The sequence below is a fragment of the Schistocerca gregaria genome, chromosome X (genome assembly GCF_023897955.1).
Source record: "Schistocerca gregaria isolate iqSchGreg1 chromosome X, iqSchGreg1.2, whole genome shotgun sequence".
Lineage (NCBI taxonomy): Eukaryota > Metazoa > Arthropoda > Insecta > Orthoptera > Acrididae > Schistocerca > Schistocerca gregaria.
The window spans coordinates 380,110,449-380,132,132 of NC_064931.1; the positions used below are offsets into that span (position 1 = coordinate 380,110,449).

General features: G+C 37.5%; 1 protein-coding gene across 6 annotated transcripts in view; it reads left to right on the top strand.

The window, feature by feature from the left end:
- The window catches only part of LOC126297733 (uncharacterized protein DDB_G0271670-like), a 177,219-nt gene that overhangs the window by 127,349 nt on the left and 28,186 nt on the right, over positions 1-21,684 (top strand). For all 6 annotated transcript variants that reach the window (XR_007552571.1, XM_049988876.1, XM_049988877.1 and 3 more), the window contains 2 exons: positions 5,031-5,333; positions 18,392-18,840. Coding sequence is in view for 5 of the 6 variants with exons in the window: in XM_049988876.1 (XP_049844833.1) it covers positions 5,031-5,333; positions 18,392-18,840 (752 nt within the window). In the remaining variant the exon portion in view is untranslated. The remainder of the gene's footprint in view (positions 1-5,030; positions 5,334-18,391; positions 18,841-21,684) is intronic.

Genomic DNA, 21,684 nt, shown 5'->3' on the forward strand with positions numbered 1-21,684 from the left:
TGAAGTAATATCATTATCTAGCCAGTGAGATCTCTTGGCCCAACGCTGTTTGTGGTTTAGATGAAATGTACAAATGAATGCTTACATGCAATATGAATTGTTGGGTTACATCATGAATACTATTGCTCTTATGAATATAAAGATGCACTAAGACAGGCAACTCAAGATACTCTCTTGAGACTACAAGAATATGTTGAAATTGATGGTGGAGCTTATGAAACACTGTTGTGGGTTATTTGAAATTGGCTGAGGACAGTTGTAAACTTATTGTGCACTGCTGAAAATACAGTATGAGATGTAAGTTTGTGACCTGTCAGACAAACAATAAGTCATGAAAATGAGCAAACCTTAGCTTCCCATAATTATATTAAACAGTTACCAGCATTCATGTCTGAAACCATTCAAAATATAACATATGTTTATATGAACATGTAGCTTCAAATGACAATTTCTATCACCTTCTGCAATATTTTCCTTTCCTCCTGCCACACACTATAAATATTGCCCTTTATCCATGCCACACACCATACAGTATACAAGCTGTTATCGAGGTAGGTTCCATAGTGCCAATACACTGAACTCTGATTGTGGAGAAGGGAATTCAGATATCTGTCCGACGATACAGACTTAAGGTTTCCATGGCTTGCTCAAGTCACACGAGACAACTGCTAGGATGGTTCCTTTGAAACTGTTACAAGTGCATGCTGAAAAGTAATTTTTTTTTTTAACTCATAAAGATTTTTAAATTAAAGAAATGTTACTTGCATTCTACAACTTTAGTCTTCGTGTCTACATATTTATTTCTCAACATAGTCACCCTGGTGAAGAACATGCTTCTCCCAATGAGAGGCCAGTTTGTTGATGTCATGTTTTACTTTGTTGACAGAGTCAGAACCTCACCTCTGCTTGGACCATTTCATCATTAGCAAAGCAAGTCCTCAAATGTGTTCTTTAAGTTTGAGAAACAGTTGAAAATCAGATGGGGCCAAATAGGGACTGTATGGAGGATGATTGATGGCTGTGAACCCAAGGTGTCAGTTTGTTGCAGATGTCGTAGCACTCTAGTGTGGTCTGGCTTTGCCATTCTGAAGTAGAGGGTGGATGAACTCTTCAAAACTTGATTACAACATCCAGAAGGAATGCAAGAAAGCCATTCATTCTGTATCCAGAGCTTTTACAAATATTTCTAGAATGAGATTTTTACTCTGCAGCAGAGTGTGCGCTGATATGAAACTTCCTGGCAGATTAAAACTGTGTGCCGGACTGAGACGTGAACTTGGGAACTTTGCCTTTCACGGGCAAGTGCTCTACCAACTGAGCTACCCAAGCACGACTCACAATTCATCCTCACAGCCTGCGAAAGGCAAAGGTCCAGAGTTCGAGTCTTGGTCCAGCACACAGTTTTAATCTGCCAGGAAGATTTTTACAAATATTTTTATTAAACTGAGTTTAATGTGCAAATTGACAAGAGGTTCATGTTGTGTGTTTCTAGTGCCACAAACAGAGTTTTACCTTGCGGCCACTGTTTACAAATGTAGTGATTTCTTTTTTCTCTGTCACAGTTGTCCCATTCACGGAGGAAGCAGCAGAATGTAGTATATCCATGTTGCATGCCTGTCAGTATCCCAGTGACTTTCAAATATACACAGATGTGCCATTTGAATGTCCTGTACTCAATTACCTTCAGTATAGCACTCATCACTGCATATTTTCCTTTGTATTTGTAGGATACGCTTTAGTAAGGGGTGGACAAACATTGTCTATGTGGAGGAGCACTGCTTGGAGACTGCATTTGGATGAGTCAATAAACAAGTACCCATTTGTTGGATTATGTGATGTCTTCTTTCCCCACAAAATGGGTTTTCTGTCTTCTAAAAGAGCAAATTTTTGCACCTTTATTTTACAGATTCTAACCTTGAAGCCTAGAATACAGTAATTCTGATTCTGTTTGAGAGAGTAGTAAGTCCTCCATACATGATTGTTAAGCTGTGCCTGTGTGATTTCATGATGTGATGTGAACATGTCGTAGATGTAGATGGTTAAAAGTCAAGATCTTGATGGTTTGGGGCATTGGAGACATCTTCCTTTGAATCAACAGTATATTTATCTGGAGCTGTAGGCATAGGAAGCTCTTCAGAATGAGGAACTGGTTGCATTGCAGAGTGGAAGTGTGAATACTGAATACAATGTTTGTATTTTGAAGAAAACCCCTCGACATCTGTTAGACAAAAGTGACAATCTGTTACGTGATTTGTCAGTACATACCAAACCATAGGACTGCACAATTCATTCTACCACATTTTCCTTGTAACCAATTTCTCAGATTCCTGAAACATGAATTGCAGCGCGCGCGCGCACACACACATATATATATATATATAGAGAGAGAGAGAGAGTCCAGGACTTATCATGGTCCCCAATTCTATGTCCAAGGTACAGTTCCTAAGTCTTTCTAACCAACGGTGATGAGCTACATTCTTGAGTCTTCAGTGTAAGTTCACCACAGACGCAATGAAATAAGTCTGGCTGATTTTTACATGGAAGAGACTTTATGGTGATGCAATGAACTTAATTTGATCTTGTCCTAAAATCACTTCTCCACTCCACCCTTATTGTCACTAGAATTTTCCAACTAGCAACACTTCAGTCAGCAACAGAGGAAACATCTGGAAAAAAAAAATTACAGTTAAAATGCTGACATAGTTGAAAGGTTGGTTTGGCAGTGATGTTTGTAATAGATTTCCATTGGTAACTGTGAATAGAATCATCCAGTTATTAACAAATTAAATTAAGAAAACATGCAAAGTTAGTGATAAAAAGGGTGAAACACTAAAAGTGAATTTTTGGGAAAGGGGTGCATAGTAGACAAAAAATAATTACAGATTCATTATTTTCAGCTATACGTATAAGATACACATATTTTCATTTAAAAGACATTATTCGCATTTTTCAGTGTAATTTTTGTGATGGTAAAAAAATGTGATAAATGAAACAGATTTGTTACGGTACTGTTGTTAGTGAGTTTTGTTTTTTCATAATAATTCTCTAGTGTGCCTATCTTACCTTTTATCCTTAAAATTCCCTCACAGTGTGTTACTGTAACACTGTGTAATGTAGCAGATGCAGTATACTATCTTTTAAGACTGCAGCACTTTATCATGAGAGGAGCAAGTTAATGTCAACAGTATAAGGGAATGCCTACTTTTTGTTCATGGAAATTTTATTGCAGGAACAATCAGGTCTTATAACATGGACTGTTTGCATGAAGTAAGAAGAGAAAAAAAATGCTGTATCTATAAACATTATCCTGTGGTAGTACTTGGTACTCGATCTCACCTATGCTTTTTATACAACTCATCTACCAAATCTTGACTTGTAAGATGGACCATCTGGCATATTTGTGTTCAAATCTCACAGTTTGGAACTGTGATTGCTGTGTTCTGATACCAACTGAATTGGTGACCCCTCACTCACAGCTCCAGGTATTGGTGGCTTCAGTCACGCAGCTTGTGGCTGCTGCCGGAGGGCATCACTGTGGGGGGAGAAACATGTGGATCACATTCTCCTCTGAATGTGAAAAATATTGTGTGATGCACATGTCCATAGGAAGAGATGATCATTGTAATAAAATATGAAAAATCAGACCATGCCTGGATTGATTTAAGTGTTCATTTTTTTGCACACACTCTTAGAGAGTGGAGTGGTAGAGAAATAGTGTTATAGTGGTTCGATGAATCTTCCGACGGCAGTTAAGTGTGTGTTGCAGCATACTCTGTAGATATAAATGATGATGTTTGTTGTTTGTGGATCTAGGATGCACAACACTATACTTATTTATGCCTTTCTACCATTCAAATGTTGATCTACATCTCATACTGTTCTGCTTTTGGATCATTTTGAGTTTCATATCCAATCCTTTCTAAACGGAAAGCCTTTTTTCCTCCATACTCTTCATGAGGCACCTCACATTCTGAAAAGTTGAGAGTATGTCTGTATGTGACTGTCATTGTTTCCCTCTGTCTGATATTAAAGAACTCAATGTCAGCTGTTAAAACCTTGAAGAAAGTGTACTTACAATGTTAATTTGAGTTTGTAAGTTATTATTATGAATTATCACAATGAACCACTTGGAAAACTTACCACTAAAATAGGGACATCTCTTAGCTGCCCTCCCCACTTTTGCAGAATAAGTTTTGCACTGTATTGTGTAACTGTATGTTAATACAATTCTTTTGTATTTTGTTATTTAACTTTGAAATGATAGAATATATATATATATATATATATATATATATATATATATATGTTTTTTATTAAAAACAAAGATTCTAAGACTTACCAAGCGGGAAAGCGCCGGCAGACAGGCACATGAACAAAACACACAAACACACACACAGAATTACGAGCTTTCGCAACTGGCAGTTGCTTCGTCAGGAAGGAAGGAAGGAGAGGGAAAAATGAAAGGATGTGGGTTTTAAGGGAGAGGGTAAGGAGTCATTCCAATCCCGGGAGCGGAAAGACTTCCCTTAGGGAAAAAAAGGACAGGTGTACACTCGCACACACACACACACACACACACACACACACACACACACACACACACACACACACACATACACATATCCATCCGCACATACACAGTGTATGTGCGGATGGATATGTGTGTGTGTGTGTGTGTGTGTGTGTGTGTGTGTGTGTGTGTGTGTGTGTGTGTGTGTGTGTGCGAGTGTACACCTGTCCTTTTTTTCCCTAAGGGAAGTCTTTCCGCTCCCGGGATTGGAATGACTCCTTACCCTCTCCCTTAAAACCCACATCCTTTCATTTTTCCCTCTCCTTCCTTCCTTCCTGACGAAGCAACTGCCAGTTGCGAAAGCTCGTAATTCTGTGTGTGTGTTTGTGTGTTTTGTTCATGTGCCTGTCTGCCGGCACTTTCCCGCTTGGTAAGTCTTAGAATCTTTGTTTTAATATATTTTTTCCATGTGGAAGTTTCCATCTGTTTTATTTATATATGTTTTTTCTTTTTCTTGCAGGATGAGAGCACTGGTCGCGGCACAGTGTACTTTGAGGTACACGTTGCAATCAATTTTGTCACATCTTTCATGAACAAGGTTGTGCCACAAGGCCGAGTAAAAATTTTTGGTGAGGCTCTTGCAAGGGCATTAATGAACAAATATGAAGGGCATTGGTTCCCAGAGAGTCCTCTAAAGGGCTCAGCATATCGTTGTTTTGAATTTGGGGCCTATATTGAGCCTGAGGTGAAATTTGCTGCTAGGCAGGCAGGACTACGTTGTCGAGATGTATTGATATGTGTTCCCTCAGAAATGTCAATTTGGGTAAGTCTTTTGCAGTATTATTAATTTTAATATTATCTTACGGTGTCTGACTCTTGGTCCAGCACAGTGTTTTAATCTGCCAAGAAACTTTTATTATTAATTACTTCTGAAAACTATAGTGTATACACACCATAGGAAATGATGAAAATTGTGAAGACATTAAGTATGAGTAAGGGCATTTTAAAAGGTAATTCAGATGTTATTATAGCAGGCCAAGCAACTTTTATTGAATGCTGCAGTACCCTTTAAAGTGACACAGATACATGATGCTGTTTTTTAGTGTAGTCACAAAGTTTCTGTAAGCAACAGTCAGAACTTCCTGACAGGTTAAAACTGTGCGCCAGACTGGGATTTGAACCTGAGACCTTTCACTTCATTGGCAAGTGCTTTACTAACTGAGCTCCCCAATCATTACTCGTGACCCATCCTCACAGCTTTACTTCTGCCAGTACCTCATCTCCTGCATTTCAAACTTTTCACAGAAAATTGTCAGGCTGGACTGTGACTCATGCTCAAGTAGATCAAATGGTAGAGCACTTGCATGTGAAACACAAAGGTCCCATGTTTCAATCTGCCAGGTAGTTTCATATCAACACACTCTCCAGTTTTGAGTGAAAATTGATTTTGGAATCAGACAGAAAATTCTATCAGTTATTCAATTCTTCAGTGATAAAAATCCATTCCTTGGTTACGGAGCCATTCATATTCTTTCAGCTTGTCAAAAAGATGGAAATCACATGCTGCAAGATCTGGACTGTGCGGCAAACCACCATCACTTATGTCTGTGCAGCCTTGGTCAAATTTTTGCCATTTCAGTACAGCTGAACATGTCATAGCATTTGGTCCACATACTGTCAGAATTTCATGATGAGTCTCTGTGCAGTTTAGACGTTTTTCCCACAAGAATCATACTGTCCACACTGTGGTGCACCTGTTATCCATGCCGCAACAGGATACTTGGAACATGTACTCTACCCTGACAATGTACCACCCTTGACGCGAAATGGTCTTAGTGTGGGATGACATGTGTAACTGACTTTTCCAAGTCCCTTGTTAATTAGTTGTGAGAAGAAATAAAGTTGCCTATAAATGGTTTTGATCATTATTTATATATCGTATTTTGTAAATTTTACTTTATTCTAGCTTTTGTCTTTGATTACCAGGTTACTTGAACATTTAAAGCCATAAAGGAATTGTCATAGGTTGATCATAAAATGACAGTAGATGGCTGTATTGTTTTGTTGGTGTACAAATGCAGAGTAACTGTTTGCAGACAGACAGTGTAGGTGCATATAGTGTCAAAGACAGCCAGCCTATGCAGTAGTGCTAAGGTTGAAAAATGTTTTGTAAAGAACTGTTAAACATGAAATAGTTAGAATGACATGATAAGAATTTCATGTAGTTAAAGTATTAGTATTAAGAGGAACTTATGCTGTAATATTTTTCTTTCTACCATCTCATGACTATCCACCTGTAAGTGGCACATTTTATGTAACATGCAATTCGTAAAGATTTTTGGTTGCTATTATGTATCTATAAATTTTTGGGCTGTTGCTATGGAATCACCTACTTAGTATGTATCCAAATTTTGCAGGGGGGGGGGGGGGCACTCAAATAAGAAAGCTAATTTTACCTATAGTGACTTTTTATATTATTATAGAAACAGAGATTCAGAAAATCTCTTAATTGATTAGACTGACCAGACAGGCAGAGAAGAATTGATTTACTGTTTTCATTCAACTTAAATGATCCATAAATGTGTTAATAGATCAAGTTTCTGCCAAACTGCTAGATAACTATTTAATTTATAGAAGTATTACAGAAATATCAATGTCATATAGTACACAGTAGAAAAACATATACCTTGAAAAATTGAAAGTTAGGCATTCCAACTTAAAGTGGACCTAATGAGTGATTTCTTAAAACTGTCTTACATAATTGCAAATGCTGTGTGTAAACAGCTTGAGATTCAGATTCCTTCCAAGTAAGCTTTGTTTTAATAAATATTATGTAGTAGCTTACTTTATATAAAAATTTCTTTTGGTCAGGCTTCAACAAAATATAGAACAGAAAATTTATCATCACAATATAGTCTGCCTTGCAATCAAATTAGCTATAACAACCCTAATTTTATTACAACAGAAAGTTGAGAATATTACTACAGTTACTGTGAATAAGGAAATAAAGGACTCAATTATAATCGGTTTACAAGTATGGTGTGACCGTAATGCTCATTACAAAAAGATTATAAAAGTTTCTATAAATTCCTAATTTAAAATAACAGGATAATGCATTTTAGGGAAGTTAGACTGAACATGTGGTATTTAAGAAATTAAACCACAATTATAAAAATATTTAATAATTATTGGGTAATTTGCTGTAATATTCTTTTTTGTACTTAGTGTTAAATGATTTTGTATTGATAATTACGTGGCATCTGTGTGTCCCTTCCAGGTAAAATATTACATAACCTGAAAATATTACACTGAACTTCATAAAAATAATAATTTAAGCAGTTTACTTTTCAAAAAGTGAAGCTGCATATTTTCAGATACATAAGGAAGACATGATTGAAAAATGTGCAGTGTCACAGGTTGACTTTGCAGAAAATTATTCAGTGGTGCCACAAGATGAAATCCAACGTGCTAATTTAGGTCATAATAACATTTCGATCTTCACTTGTGATTTATGGCTACATAAAAGTATTTTATGTTACTGTACGTAAGACCTGTCTCACAATAAGTATTCTGTATGTGCTTTTCTTGATGAACTCATCACAGCTGTAAAGAGGGAAGTGCTTACGGTCAATCATCATAAAATTTTTAGTGACAAGTGTGCAGGACAGTTCAAAAATAAATTTGTTCTGTCGAATATTTGCCACTTGAAATGTGATTATGGTGTTGAAGTGGTGTGGAATTTTTTTGCTAGCAGCCATGGCAAATGAGCTGCAGATGAAATTAGTGGCAGTGTAAAGTGTGAAATCTAGAAGAATTATTGTTTCATTAGCAGAAGATTTCCACACTTGCATTAATAAGCATGTTGAGGGTACAGCATCAAAAGTATATACGTTGACAAAGAGAAAGTTCTTCAAAAATCGTGTGCTCTATACCACAAATACAGGTGTACCATCTCTTCAGGCCCGATAACTAGAAACATTTGTAGTTATCTAAAGTATCTCAGTCAGGAATAAAAAAAATAAAAAATAAAATAAAAAAGATGGTATTTGTGATCTGGAAGTTGAGCAACTAACTGCAAGTAATATAATTGTTGGTGTCTGCCAAACCATGGATAAAGAAAATAATGTGAAAATAATGTTTTTGCAATCTTGTGAAAGTAGTAAAACATTACTTAAACCAAAAGAGAAAAAATTACGTGATATAACGAGTAAATTACCTATGCCAAATATTAAAATGAAAGGAGGAAGAATTTTTTATGAATCTGACAAAAATATTGATTTTTCAGAAAATTATCTTTCATAAAACTGTATTGCTCTCAAAACCTTGAAAAAGGTGCCTTTGTTTCTTATAGAGCATTGAATTAATAACATTAAGGTAAAAAATCCTCATTAGCAGTGTACAATGAAAAACAGTCAAGCGTTCTGAAGAATGATGTATGTAACACCCGTTACAATCTGCATAACACCTGACACATCAGATTTTTTTTAATATTAAAATTACTTGCTCTGTAATAAAGAGTAAATCTGTTTGTTCTTTACTTGCACCTCAGAATTTTATCATCAAGACTGAAAATCTCACAGTACTTTTTAACTTCTTTATCCTGATGTGGCTTTAGAAGTCCATTTTTAGTAACACCAGTTACACAACTTTCTACACAGAACAAGACATTATTTTTGCAAAATTATGCACTTCTCACATCAAAACTCAATTACAAATAGCAGTTCTACTGTCTCATACAATTCTTATCAATCATCATCTTTTAAATTTGCTCACAAATGTAACACCCATTGTAATGGAATGTCTAAGGTACTAACAGAAGATTACAGAGTAAAGTCAAGAAATCATGAGGATCCAGCGAAAGTGCCAATTATGTTGTCAGGGTTCACATTAATATATCGATTAATGGACAGGTGTGCCAGTCCATTCAGACCATCTTCTTTCGTTGTCGAGCACAAGAAAGTTTTCAGTCAACGCAGACAGCTAAAACTTTGCTTACAACTGTAAGTTGATACAGGAAGGACAGTAAACATCTAAAGCAGTGTTTGAATGTTTGGGAAGAAAGTCTCCGAGCACATTTCTAATGCTTTGATTGCGTCCTTCAGCTTGTCACTCTGGTCAACATTTTCCATTTCTTCTTCCATCACTGGAATTCACTTTTTACAATGTTTTTCAAACTTAGGAGATCACTTCCATAGATGCAAACAGTGGACAGTGTATCTGAAAAGTTGACTTAAGAAATGCATGTCATAAGGTTTTGCAGCTTAAGATGTTCATTTTTATGTCTCGAAGAAAGTTCTGTTCATCTACGTCTACATGGATAATCTGCAAATCATATTTAACTGCCTGGCAGAGAGTTCATTGAACCACTGTCTTAATTCTCTATTATTCCAATCTTGTATTGTGCACAGAAAGAATGAACACCTATATCTTTCTGTACGAGCTCTGACTTCCCTTATTTTGCCATGGTGACGGTTTCTTCCTATGTAGGCCAGTGTCAACAAAATATTTTCTCGTTCGGAGGAGAAAGTTGGTGATTGGAATTTCATGAGAAATCCTGTATCATTTCAGTCGCATATTCCCATATTTCGCGATAATACCAAATGTGCTGCCCTTCGTTGGACTTTTTTTATGTACACCATCAATCCTACCTGGTAAGGATCCCACATCGCTCAGCAGTATTCTAGAAGAGGATGGACAAGCATAGTGTAGGCAGTCTGCTTAGTAGATCTGTTACATTTTCTAAGTACCCTGCCAATAAAACACAGTCTTTGGTTAGCCTTCCCCACAACATTGTCTATGTGTTCCTTCCAATTTAAGTTGTTCGTAGTTGTAATTCCTAGGTATTTAGCTGAATTTACGGCCTTTGGATTTGACTGATTTATCATGTAACTAAAGTGTAACGGATCCCTTTTAGCACTCATGCAGATGACCTCACACTTCTCGTTATTTAGGGTCAGCTGTCAATTTTCGCACTATTCAGATATCTTTTCTAAATCGTTTTGCAATTTGTTTTGATCTTCTGATGACTTTATTAGTTGATAAACAACAGTGTCATCTGCAAACAACGTAAAACGGCTGCTCAGATTGTCTCCCAAATTGTCTCTCTATATAAGGAACAGCAAAGGTTCTATAACACTACCTTGGGGAACACCAGAAGTCACTTCTGTTTTACTCAATAACTTTCCCTCAATTACTATGAAATGTGACCTCTTTGATGGAAAATCTTGAATCCAGTCACATAACAGAGACGATATTCCATAAGCACGCAATTTCACTACATGCCGCTTGTGTGGTACAGTGTCAAAAGCCTTCTGGAAATCAAGAAATACATAATCAATTTGAGATCCCTTGTCAACAACACTCTACACTTCATGGAAGTAAAGAGGTAGTTGTGTTTCACAAGAATGATGTTTTCTAACTCCATGTTGACTGTGTGTCAATAGACCATTTTCTTCGAGGTAATTCATAATGTTCGAACATAATATATGTTCCAAACTCCTGCTGCATATCACCGGATGATATGGGCCTGTAATTTAGTGGATTACTCCTAGTACCTTTCTTGAATATTGGTGTGACCTGTGCAACTTTCCAGTCTTTGGGTATGGATCTTTCGTCGAGCGAACGGTTGTATATGATGGTTAAGTATGTAGCTAGCGCATCAGCATACTCTGAAAGGAACCTAATTGGTATACAGTCTGGATCAGAAGACTTGTTTTTATTAAGTTATTTAAGTTGCTTCACTACTGCAAGGATATTTACTTCTACATTACTCATGTTGGCGGTTGTTCTTGGTTCAAATTCTGGAATATTTACTTCGTCTCTTAGTTCACTGTGTAACATCTCAATGTAAGGGATGTAAAGATGAATATTGAAGTATTCCTCAGGTGTTGAGTGGGAAGTGTTCTCGCAGGGTCGTTGTCTCCCAACCAGACATGGGAATCGGGTTATTAATGTGTTGAAATTGGAGCTGTATGTCAGTGTAGAGAATGCAGACGGTGTTATTCAAACTATATAAAAGGTTTCGTTTGGGTTTAATCATTAGATTAAATATGCTACAATTGTATTATATGAAAAATAGATGTACTGGGAATTGTTATAAAAATTTCCTTAAGCAGTTTTTATGGAAACTTGTGACTATGGAAGCCGTTCTCAGGTTGACGAGCTCTTAATAGTTACAATGGTGTTCTGACAGATGTCTGTAATTTTTGATGTACACCTTTACCAGCAGTTTCTTTTGCAACAGAATACACTTCACACAGAAGGCACCCTCTTTAACAGTGCTGTACACAAGCCATGGAAACAAATCCAACCATGAAAGTTGGAAATGCCTGCAGGCTGACGACATTTACTTTGGAACATTTGTAATAGGTCTTCTGATTTTGAAATAAGTGATCTTTAACAAAAATACAACTGATATTAAATTTGTTGACTTCTTATCTTTTCTTTCTTGATTTGGTTACAGCTGGAAAATTATATGTCTCGTTAGGTTTACAACAGTTTATCAGGAGCTCAGTCTTTACACTGCCGGGGTATTTTGTTTTTCAATGTAGTGGCCTAAATCACAGATGTCCAGGTGTTCCTTTTGTAAAACTCTATACTAGTGCTTGAAAATGGTAATGCTATATTAATCCCTACATTTGGACCTTCAGACCGGAGTTCCATGCCTGTTGCACTTGGTTGGTAGATATAGGGACAGTTAATGCTGTTTGTGGATGATACTGGAGTTGTTGTGCAATGATGTCCCCTATGTGCTCGATTGGAGACAGATATGATCAAGGAGGCCAGGGAAACTTGCTGACACTCTGTAGATCCTCTGACATGTGAATTTCAATTTCAGCTGCAACTGCTTGCAGGTCAGTAGCCATGGGGAAAACAGAGGAGTGGTGTGCATTTTTTTTTTTACAGACACAGAAACCCCTCCTTTGGTCCTTTCTCCAATCACGTTATCCTCTCGATAGACTGTATAGCCCTGTAGCACAGGGGCATCAGATGCTTTAAAATGCATTTTCTGCAAACAGATGCACACTTGACATTCGTTTGCTATGATTTTCAGTTGCTCCACTTGTGTCCTGAACCCATTAACCTTCCACTGGAGGATGGGAGCCATTTATCAACTTTCGCCCTGTCTTTCTACCTGGCTAGGGGAGCCTACAACATGAGAGGGCTCAGTTTTGGGGTGAGTTTTGAGTCTGACATCAAGGTCCATTAGCTCTGATGAAGAATCAAGAGAGAGATAAAGAATCAAGAGAGACATCACAGAGGATGAGTTTGATATCGTCAGACAGTCGATTTCCCGGCTCTGTCAGTGGTTGAAGGTTTGTTTTGGATTACTTGCCCTCTGAGGGCTTTGGGACCACAACCGTGGTTGTGGTGGTAGTTGCACTGGATGGTGGACCAGGCCGAACCTTTGGAGGGGCAGGGAGCTGTGCAACAGAAGCAACCACAGCTTTGTCTGAAGTCCTGGGTGGAGGTATGGGCCTCGAAATTACTGCAACAGAACAAGTGTACTAGCAGATACAGGTACTAGTGCTAACAATGGCAACCTCTGTTTGTTTAGGAGCATCGTTTTTAGGGTCTATCAGATTAAGAACAAAAGCAAAGGAGGTCTCTATACAAGATACGTTTAGTTCATTTTATTTCCTTTCTTCAAGGAAGACACTGCATTCCCCACTTCAGACAGGGTAATCCCAGAGCAGTTGCATACTTCATAGGAGATTAAGCACCAACTCTTTATGGGTGGCCTTCCCACATTTGCCACAAGTGGCTTCTCCCTTACATCTGACAGTAGTGTGCCCAAGTGCTGGCACTTAAAACAGTGCACTGGGTTCGGGAAATAAGGTTGCATGCTGAGGTGAAAGAAACCTGCCTTGACATTCTCTGAAAGTTTCATGCTGTTGAATGTAAGTATAAAAGAGTCAGACTTCACTAGCTTGCCATCTATCCTTTTCATTATATTTTGTGCATAAAAATGGCTTCTTGAGCCCACTCAATTTTCATTTCTTCTTTGGGAATGTCAACGAGATCCCTAGAAGTCCCAATACTTTCACTGTAGTTCAAGCTGTTATGCAATTCTGTCTCTCTTGCATAATCCCCAAGACATCTAGCTTTGGAGTGTAACTGCTTTGTGGGAACTAGAAGTTTAAGTGCTTGACTGACTTTAAAGACCCACAAATTCCCTCTAAGCCCTTTTGGATATAGAAGGGTGAAACCTTTTCAAAACTATCCTCTTTCTGCTTGCCGATCAAAAACACATTCTGGCCAGCAGCATATGTTTTGTTACTATAAATACCACCACTCTGAATAACTCCAGTATCAGGAGGACTGGCTATATTAGCCCACTTGTTCAACTGGGTGTTGGTACCTACCAGCAGTCCACTCTTTCTGCTGGGAGGAGGAAAAGAAAACTGCAAAGGATCCATCCCGGTCCCACAAGTAGCTAAGAAAATAAAAGTCCACCTGGACAGAGCTCCACATGCCTAAGTAAGCCTTATACAGCTGAGGTGCAGCAGGTTCCTCAGAGGTTGCCCGCTAACAACTGTTCCACCTCAACAGCTACGCGTCTCATCAGTCTGCAACACACCTTAAGATTGAGGTTTTTTTGAGGTTTGTACCAACCTGAAAACTTTGTTATAGAATTAATTAGAGAAGCTTTCACACCACATCCATCCATGTGTAATAAAGCTGATTTCTGAAATACCATTTTTGGAAAATAGGCTGTACACTATGTGCTGTTAAGAGTAATTAAAATATCTGATTGTTCATTATTATTCTAATTGTCTGTTTTACTTATTTTTGTTTTATGTTATAAATTATTATCCTACATTTTAAATTACGGTTTTATGTTTTTTACACTTCCACATGTTCATTTTATTAGTTGTAAATAATAAGTAACTCATTATTATGATCAAAAATCATTACAATACTAATTGTCTATAGAAAAATGCTTAAAACATAACTTCTTTTTACACCGTGCACATAAAGTGAACGAAATTTCTTCACATAATGGACAACTTAATATAAAACAAATTTCAGTAGGATTCTCAAATTGTGCTGGGCGATCCTCCAAATATCCTAATTTGTACAAGTCACATTTCAGGACATTGGTAAAGAAAATTGATTATGTACTAGTGATTGCAGCTTGATTATGTTGTTTCTCAAGTGAAGATGACATGGCTGCATTTGTCCCATCGAGCCTTTTGGGATCACCAGATGAACAGCTTCCTTGTCATGAGGTGTGACACTAAAACAATTCTTTCACACTGAACATCCGAAGAATCTAACAATAATACAGATTTATCTTCTGCACGGGGAAAGAAAACCTCTCTCAAATATCTTTTGACGTGGTCAGACATCGTTTTACCAGATTTTGATGCTATCGCAAAAACATTTGGAGCTTCAAAAAGAGAGTTTCGAATTCACAGTCCAAACATTCCATTAGTTTCTTTTAAAGCTGTTGAAAGAGGCTGATCAGTGTGAAAAAGATGTTTTGAGCTTTGTTCACCTGGTCTTCCCAAAAGGCTTGGCAGGGCAGGTACAGCTACTGGATGCATATAGCTTTCGATGTTGGAAGAACTTTGGAGATTTTTCAGATCTTGTTCTGTTGAACAGTTATGATGTCAATCTCAACTTGAGAAATAATGTAATGAAGCTGTACTCACTTTGACAAGGTATTCCATGTTCTGAAATATGCCTGGTAGAAATAAAGATATTTAAAGGGACACCCAGCACAATTTGAGAATTCTGCTGCATTTTGTTTTATACTGTGTAGTCCATCATGTGTGTTATGTGCAGAAATTTTGTTCATTTTATGTGCATTGTGTAAAAAAACATTATGTTTTAAGCATTTATTTACAAGTAATCATTACTGTAATGATGCACTAAAAAATTTAAAATGTAAAATAATAGCTAAAAACATAAAACAAAAATTAGTAAAACAAATCATTAAAATAATAATGAAAGTTTAGATATTTTAATTAGGTGTGTTGACAATACTCCTTCAGTGCACTGTGTGCAGCTTATTTTCCAAAAATTGCATTTCAGAACCCAGCTTTATTACACATGGATGGATGTGGTGTGACAGCTTCTTTATATTGTAACAAAGTTTTCATTTTCCGAAATTAATTGATGGTGGTGGAGTATTTTGCAAAAATTCAAATTATTACAAAATTTCAAATTATTGTAGAAGTTGATTAAATAGATTTCAAGAACGTTTGTAGCTTTTCAACTTTTATATAAACACACTTTTTTTATGTATCAAGATCTTCCCTCTACAGCTAATATGCCAAATCACCTTCTGGGATATGTTACCCCTTAAAAGTGAAATTGAGCAGAAACGAAAAAGTAAATCCTACATTATTTTGACCCCTCTATGTATGCACCAAGTTTCATCCAAATCGTTTATTTACACCTGAGCCTGTTCCCTTGTTAGTCACAAAATCTGTTTTGTAGGCACATACTTTCCAACAAAAAAGAGTAGTCAGAGTATAATATGGAATACAAGAGCAGCAGTTTCTTTTCTCACACTTACAATCTGTTTCACTTCATATACATTTCACTGTAAAAGCACACTGTTTGTGAAATGTTTGGGCTTATACTACATACAATGGAAATTTTCTGATATTAGAATGTTTTCTTAATATTATTTAGTCTTGATTATGACTGAAAGTCAAGTGAAAGGAGATTCAGGTGCAAAGAAATAGATAAAACTATACGAGGCTTCAACTCTTGTGAAGCAGATAAATGGTGAGAAGTCACTGTGGACACTAGGGGTTGCTGAGGCTTTGCAGACGAATGAAGTTTCTCCATGTCAGTGCATACTGCCCTCAGCAAAGACGGCAGAGCTCTTGACTGGCTGACCACAGTGTGGTGTGGACTGCAGACAGTGATTGGATTAGAGGTAATGGCTGACAGGTCCCAAGGGTCAACACAAGTGGGCACAGGTAGAGGGAAACTGCTGCTCAGACAGAGGGCTGGCCCAGGACTGTACTGACCTGTGCCTCAACTGCATGCAGTGTGTGGTCCCTCAGTTATTACCATTAGGCCAGATTTTGGCAATGGTGCGGCACCCACAGGTGCTAAGGAGACAAAGAATGGCCTCAGTGCAAAGTAGCCACCAGTATTCTGTGGACATTTACGCTGGTCTCTGATTCCACCAGCCGCGGACCAGATGGGTTAAGCACCACACGTGCTCCTCACTGTCGCGTATGTCAATTGAACGGGCACCGCTCGTTCGCTCTGTTCTGTCACATCCGCGAATTAGACGGCATCCCACATGACGAAAGGTAAGTTGCACATTCGACTGGACATGAGTCTGAACACAAGACCATACTGCAAGCTCAATCACTAAGGAGTGTACACCCTCCAGGATCAGTGGTCAAGCCACTTAACCAGGTCAAACACCTTGCTCCCCGCTTCAAAAGCATGATACTAGTGCTACAAAGCACATTGCAGGCACATCAATTGACTGTGTGTGGTAGTTCAAATAACCCAGACTTTCTCTATCAACTATTAAAGTAAAGGCAGTAATTACATAAGTTTATGCAATTTTCAATATGAGTGAAAAGGGGAAAGGGAAGAAAAGACAGTTCTCTTTGACTGAGCTGTTTGCTAAAAACATAAAGGGACAGTGTATGAACAAGCAGAAGTGCTAAGACAGACCTTGTTGTTTGGAACTGTGTTCTAAAGATGGTTTCTGAAATATGAGTGGCTGATGGTCTGATCAATAGAGACGGCGGCTTCACTCTCATTAAAGCATGGGATCCATCCCTTAGCCAACTGAAGTCACAGCCACACCTGAAAGTGACTTCTGCACCCAACTTGGGCAGCAGAAACACTGAGGGGCTGGAGTGGGTTCTGATGATTCAGTGATCATGTCCCACCCACCACTCCATCCAGTGCATTGTGCACCAGTGCGGAAAGGGTAGAGGTGGGGTGTGATGAGAGTATAAAGGAGGCACAATATAGTGAAGGTGCTCATTCTACACCTACCTTCTGAAGAAGGCAGCAAGGTATTCGGCCAAAATATTTTGTTACGTAAATGACAGCACATGGCTGGACACCAAAGAGTAATACGAATAAATAGTACAATTCTCAAGGCTGTCAATTCAACTAAGTACCTGGGTGTTAAAATTACGAACAACTTCAGTTGGAGAGACGACATAGATAATATTGTGGGGAAGGCGAGCCAAAGGTTGCGTTTCATTGGCAGGACAATTAGAAGATGCAACAAGTCCACTAAAGAGACAGCTTACACTACACTCATTCGTCCTCTGTTAGAATATTGCTGCGCAGTGTAGGATCCTTACCAGGTGGGATTGACGGAGGACATTGAAAGGGTGCAAAAAAGGGCAGCTCGTTTTGTATTATGACGTAATAGGGGAGAGAGTGTGGCAGATATGTACGCGAGTTGGGCTGGAAGTCATTAAAGCAAAAACGTTTTTCGTCATGGCGAGATCTATTTACGAAATTTCAGTCACCAACTTTCTCTTCCGAATGTGAAAATATTTTGTTGTGCCCAACCTACATAGGTAGGAATGATCATCAAAATAAAATAAGAGAAATCAGAGCTCGAACAGAAAGGTTTAGGTGTTCGTTTTTCCCACGCGCTGTTCGGGAGTGGAATGGTAGAGAGATAGTATGATTGTGGTTCGATGAACCCTCTGCCAAGCACTTAAATGTGAATTGCAGAGCAGTCATGTAGATGTAGATATTCAGGAAAGCTTAAGATCACACATGTATGTTTTATTGGCATGTCAATCTGGAAAAAATATACTATCCAATTTACCACTGCAATATACATGTAAGAGAGTTCACTATTGCATCCTATGTTGCATGTATATTTTATAAGTTGTGTGTACAAAATAGTTTGTCTGTTATCCACAGGTGGATCCAGGGACAGTAAGCTACCGTATAGGTATTGAGGGCCCTGTGAAACCCGTGCTCAATGAATCTGGATGTGTTGTTACATGTTTCTTTGATCCTGATGTGGAAGATCCTGAACCTGACCCACCTGGTAACTCAAAAGCTGTAAGCTCTTGTGAGGAAACAGAAACTGTGGAAAAGAGCAGACCACGAAAATTTACTCCAAAGCGTGGAAAGTCCAAGCTGTCAGTAGCATATGAAGATGACTTAAAATTTGTTGCTAAGAATGGCGGTCTTGACTCAGCGACAGACTATGACGACCTTGAGCCCCTTGAACCATATTTCACCGCTGAAGACATGAAGTCTGGAATTTTATGTGAAGATGAAGAACTTACCAGTAATCAGTTGAAATCTTCTGATGAACCTGCTTACGGCAACAGTCGTCGCAGACGTTCTAGGAGATCAAAAAAGTATGTACTGTAGATTAAACATAGAAAATATGAGGAGACTCTAAAATGACTGCAAGACTTGTGGAAATTTGGCAGTTGTGTAGGAATATAGGTTATCCTTGTTTGGTCATTACAAATTTGATTTAAAAGTAATGCTGATGAGTAACAGTTAAGGCTGTTAACTGTTGTCAGTACACTCCTGTATTAACCATATATTCCTTGTGCTGCCATTTGTAAAGTAAAATTTATAGCTAAGAAAGTAAGTTTCCTTGTGGGTCTCATTATGTGCTTTTATTATTGTTGTTATTATTATTATTATTATTATTATTATTATTATTATTATTATTTTGTTGTTGTTACAAAGGGTTTTTATTTTAAGCATTTGAAATGCAGCAGTAGCATGTAGATTTATTCTTTATTCACATCACTTTATAGCAACACTTCAGTTTTACAGTAAACATTCATTTAATATTTTAAGAAACCAAAAAAACTACTTATGTTGTAAAGATGATAGACTACTGCATTACTTCTAAGTTACAGTTCCACACTGCCGCTTAGTGAAGAAAATAACAACTTATGGACCATGTGAGATGGAATTTTTTCGGTCTTGGCTCTTCAGGCATTTCCATTGGCACAGTTGGGCCTTAGTTTTGACATCATACCCATATACCCATGTTTTGTCAGCTGTTGTAACCTTCTTTAAAAGTTCTGGATCATTGTCAAATTCATTCAGTAATGCCTGAGCAATGTCTATGTGGTTTTTAGAACAGATAAAACAGTCTTGGTTGCACAAGATAGGCTTAGTAAAACTTCGCAGGTGACATGTCCCACCTGTTCTAGGCATCACCAGGCAATCAATAAAAATTCTTGCTAATCGCAACCAATAGGTAGAATATAATGTAGAGTCCCAAAGAAGTGGGAGATACCAGGTAGCCACTGTCAATGTTTCATTACACCACCCTTGAAGAAACTGCCCCTTGAACACAAATATGGTCTGTTTACAATACTTTTTTCATGGTTGGTGTAATGAAGTATTGAGAGTGGCTATCTGGCTGTTACTTCCCAGTTCTTTGGGACTCTAAATTATGTTCAACACCTCGATTATGATTAGCAAGAATTTTTATCAATTGTCTGATGATGCCTAGAACAGGCAAAATGCATCACATGAGAAGATTTAATAAACCTGTCTTGTGCAACCAAGACTGATTTTTTTCTGTTCTAAAGATCTATTATGGTTACAGCACTAGTGCCATTAAAGTAGTCACGGAGTGGATTGATTTTAATTTATGTGTATGTGATATCATTATTAATTGAAATTCAACAATTTCAGAACAGACTTCGCTGCTACACATTTCATGCCCAAAACACATGTATATTCTTGTTGTACTGTTAGTAGATCACAAAAGCCACAGTCAACATTTTGAATGTGGTGCTGCACTGTTTTCCATAATTCCAAGCAAAATTTAATGCAGATTCTTTGATCCCACTTTTTCAAAACTAAAAATTCATCAAGCACTCAAAAAAAAAATAACATTTTTGACTTTCAACAGTAAACTAAATGTTCAAAACAGCGGAAAATGCAAACATACATCAGGAACATGTGTACTCACAAGATAAAAAAAATTGAAAATTGGATATAAATGCTTGAAAAATTAAAAAAGTCATGTTACTTTTTGATCACATCTTGTATAAGAACAGCATTCTGAAAGTAAGTGGTTTCTTATTCAAAGTGAAACGGTGTTAAAACTGAGAAGATTTTATTCAATGATGTTGATGTAGTTGCATGACCAAATTTCCCGGTCATATTGTCAATATGACATCCATGATTATCAGTGAGATCACAACCATGACATTTTTTTCTGTTACTGTACTTGCCTTGGCTACATTAGTGAGAAACATAAATTGGTGTGTGGTTTTTTTTTTGGGGGGGGGGGGGGGCTGCACGTATGTGTACGTAGCTTGCATGTAACTATGCAACTAGTTTGAGACTTTCTTGCTAAATTATGTAATATAAAGAACATTTCAAAAGTTTCTTTTATACTGATGTCTCTGAATGTGTTACATGAAATTCATATTATATTGTGTGCAGTGAATGATTTTGTATAGGAATATACTGTTTCACACTTTCCTTTGCCTTGTAATTTTAAGTAAATGATTTTAATCAGTGCTGTGTCCTATTAATGGAGTAAATCATATCCTTGCTTGGATTGACATGAGTCAATTTCTACCTTTCCCTTATGATCAGGAAAATAGCATGTACCCTTCATCGCTCTGCCATGCACTTCAGTGTGGTTTGCAGAATATAGATATAGATGTAGATATAGATATCCATTCTTTTGTTGTGTAACTGAATAATGCTAGTTACCGTAGTGTACTTGTTCTGCCTCTTGCTTTTGCACCTTGGGTGGTATCTGATGGTTATGCCAGTTATGTGAATTCCCATAATGACAAATATTGAGACCATGCTTGTGGTCTCAAATGTGTCAGTGAGCTTTGTGAATATACTCCTCAGCCCATGTTGCAATAGCAGAATTTTTGTGCCCATTCACCAGTTGCAAAGCTGGTTATTCTGCCGAGGGTGACATTGTGAATTGTTAATTAATTTTGTGTGTGTAATCATTATGCCATGGAACCAAATCTGATAATTTTGTACACCAGCTTGCTTACTCTTTTTGTGCATTTGCATTGATTTGTTCAGTGTAGTACTGTTTTTTGCCTCAGTATTCAACTAGGTATCTACAGATGAAGCATTGTTTTATAAATGTGTTCCCTAATTTCACAGTTGGGTTTCTCAGAAATTTCTACTTCAGTACAAAATACGGTTTTTGGTGTGTCATAATGAACACTATCTTATCTGTTCCAGCA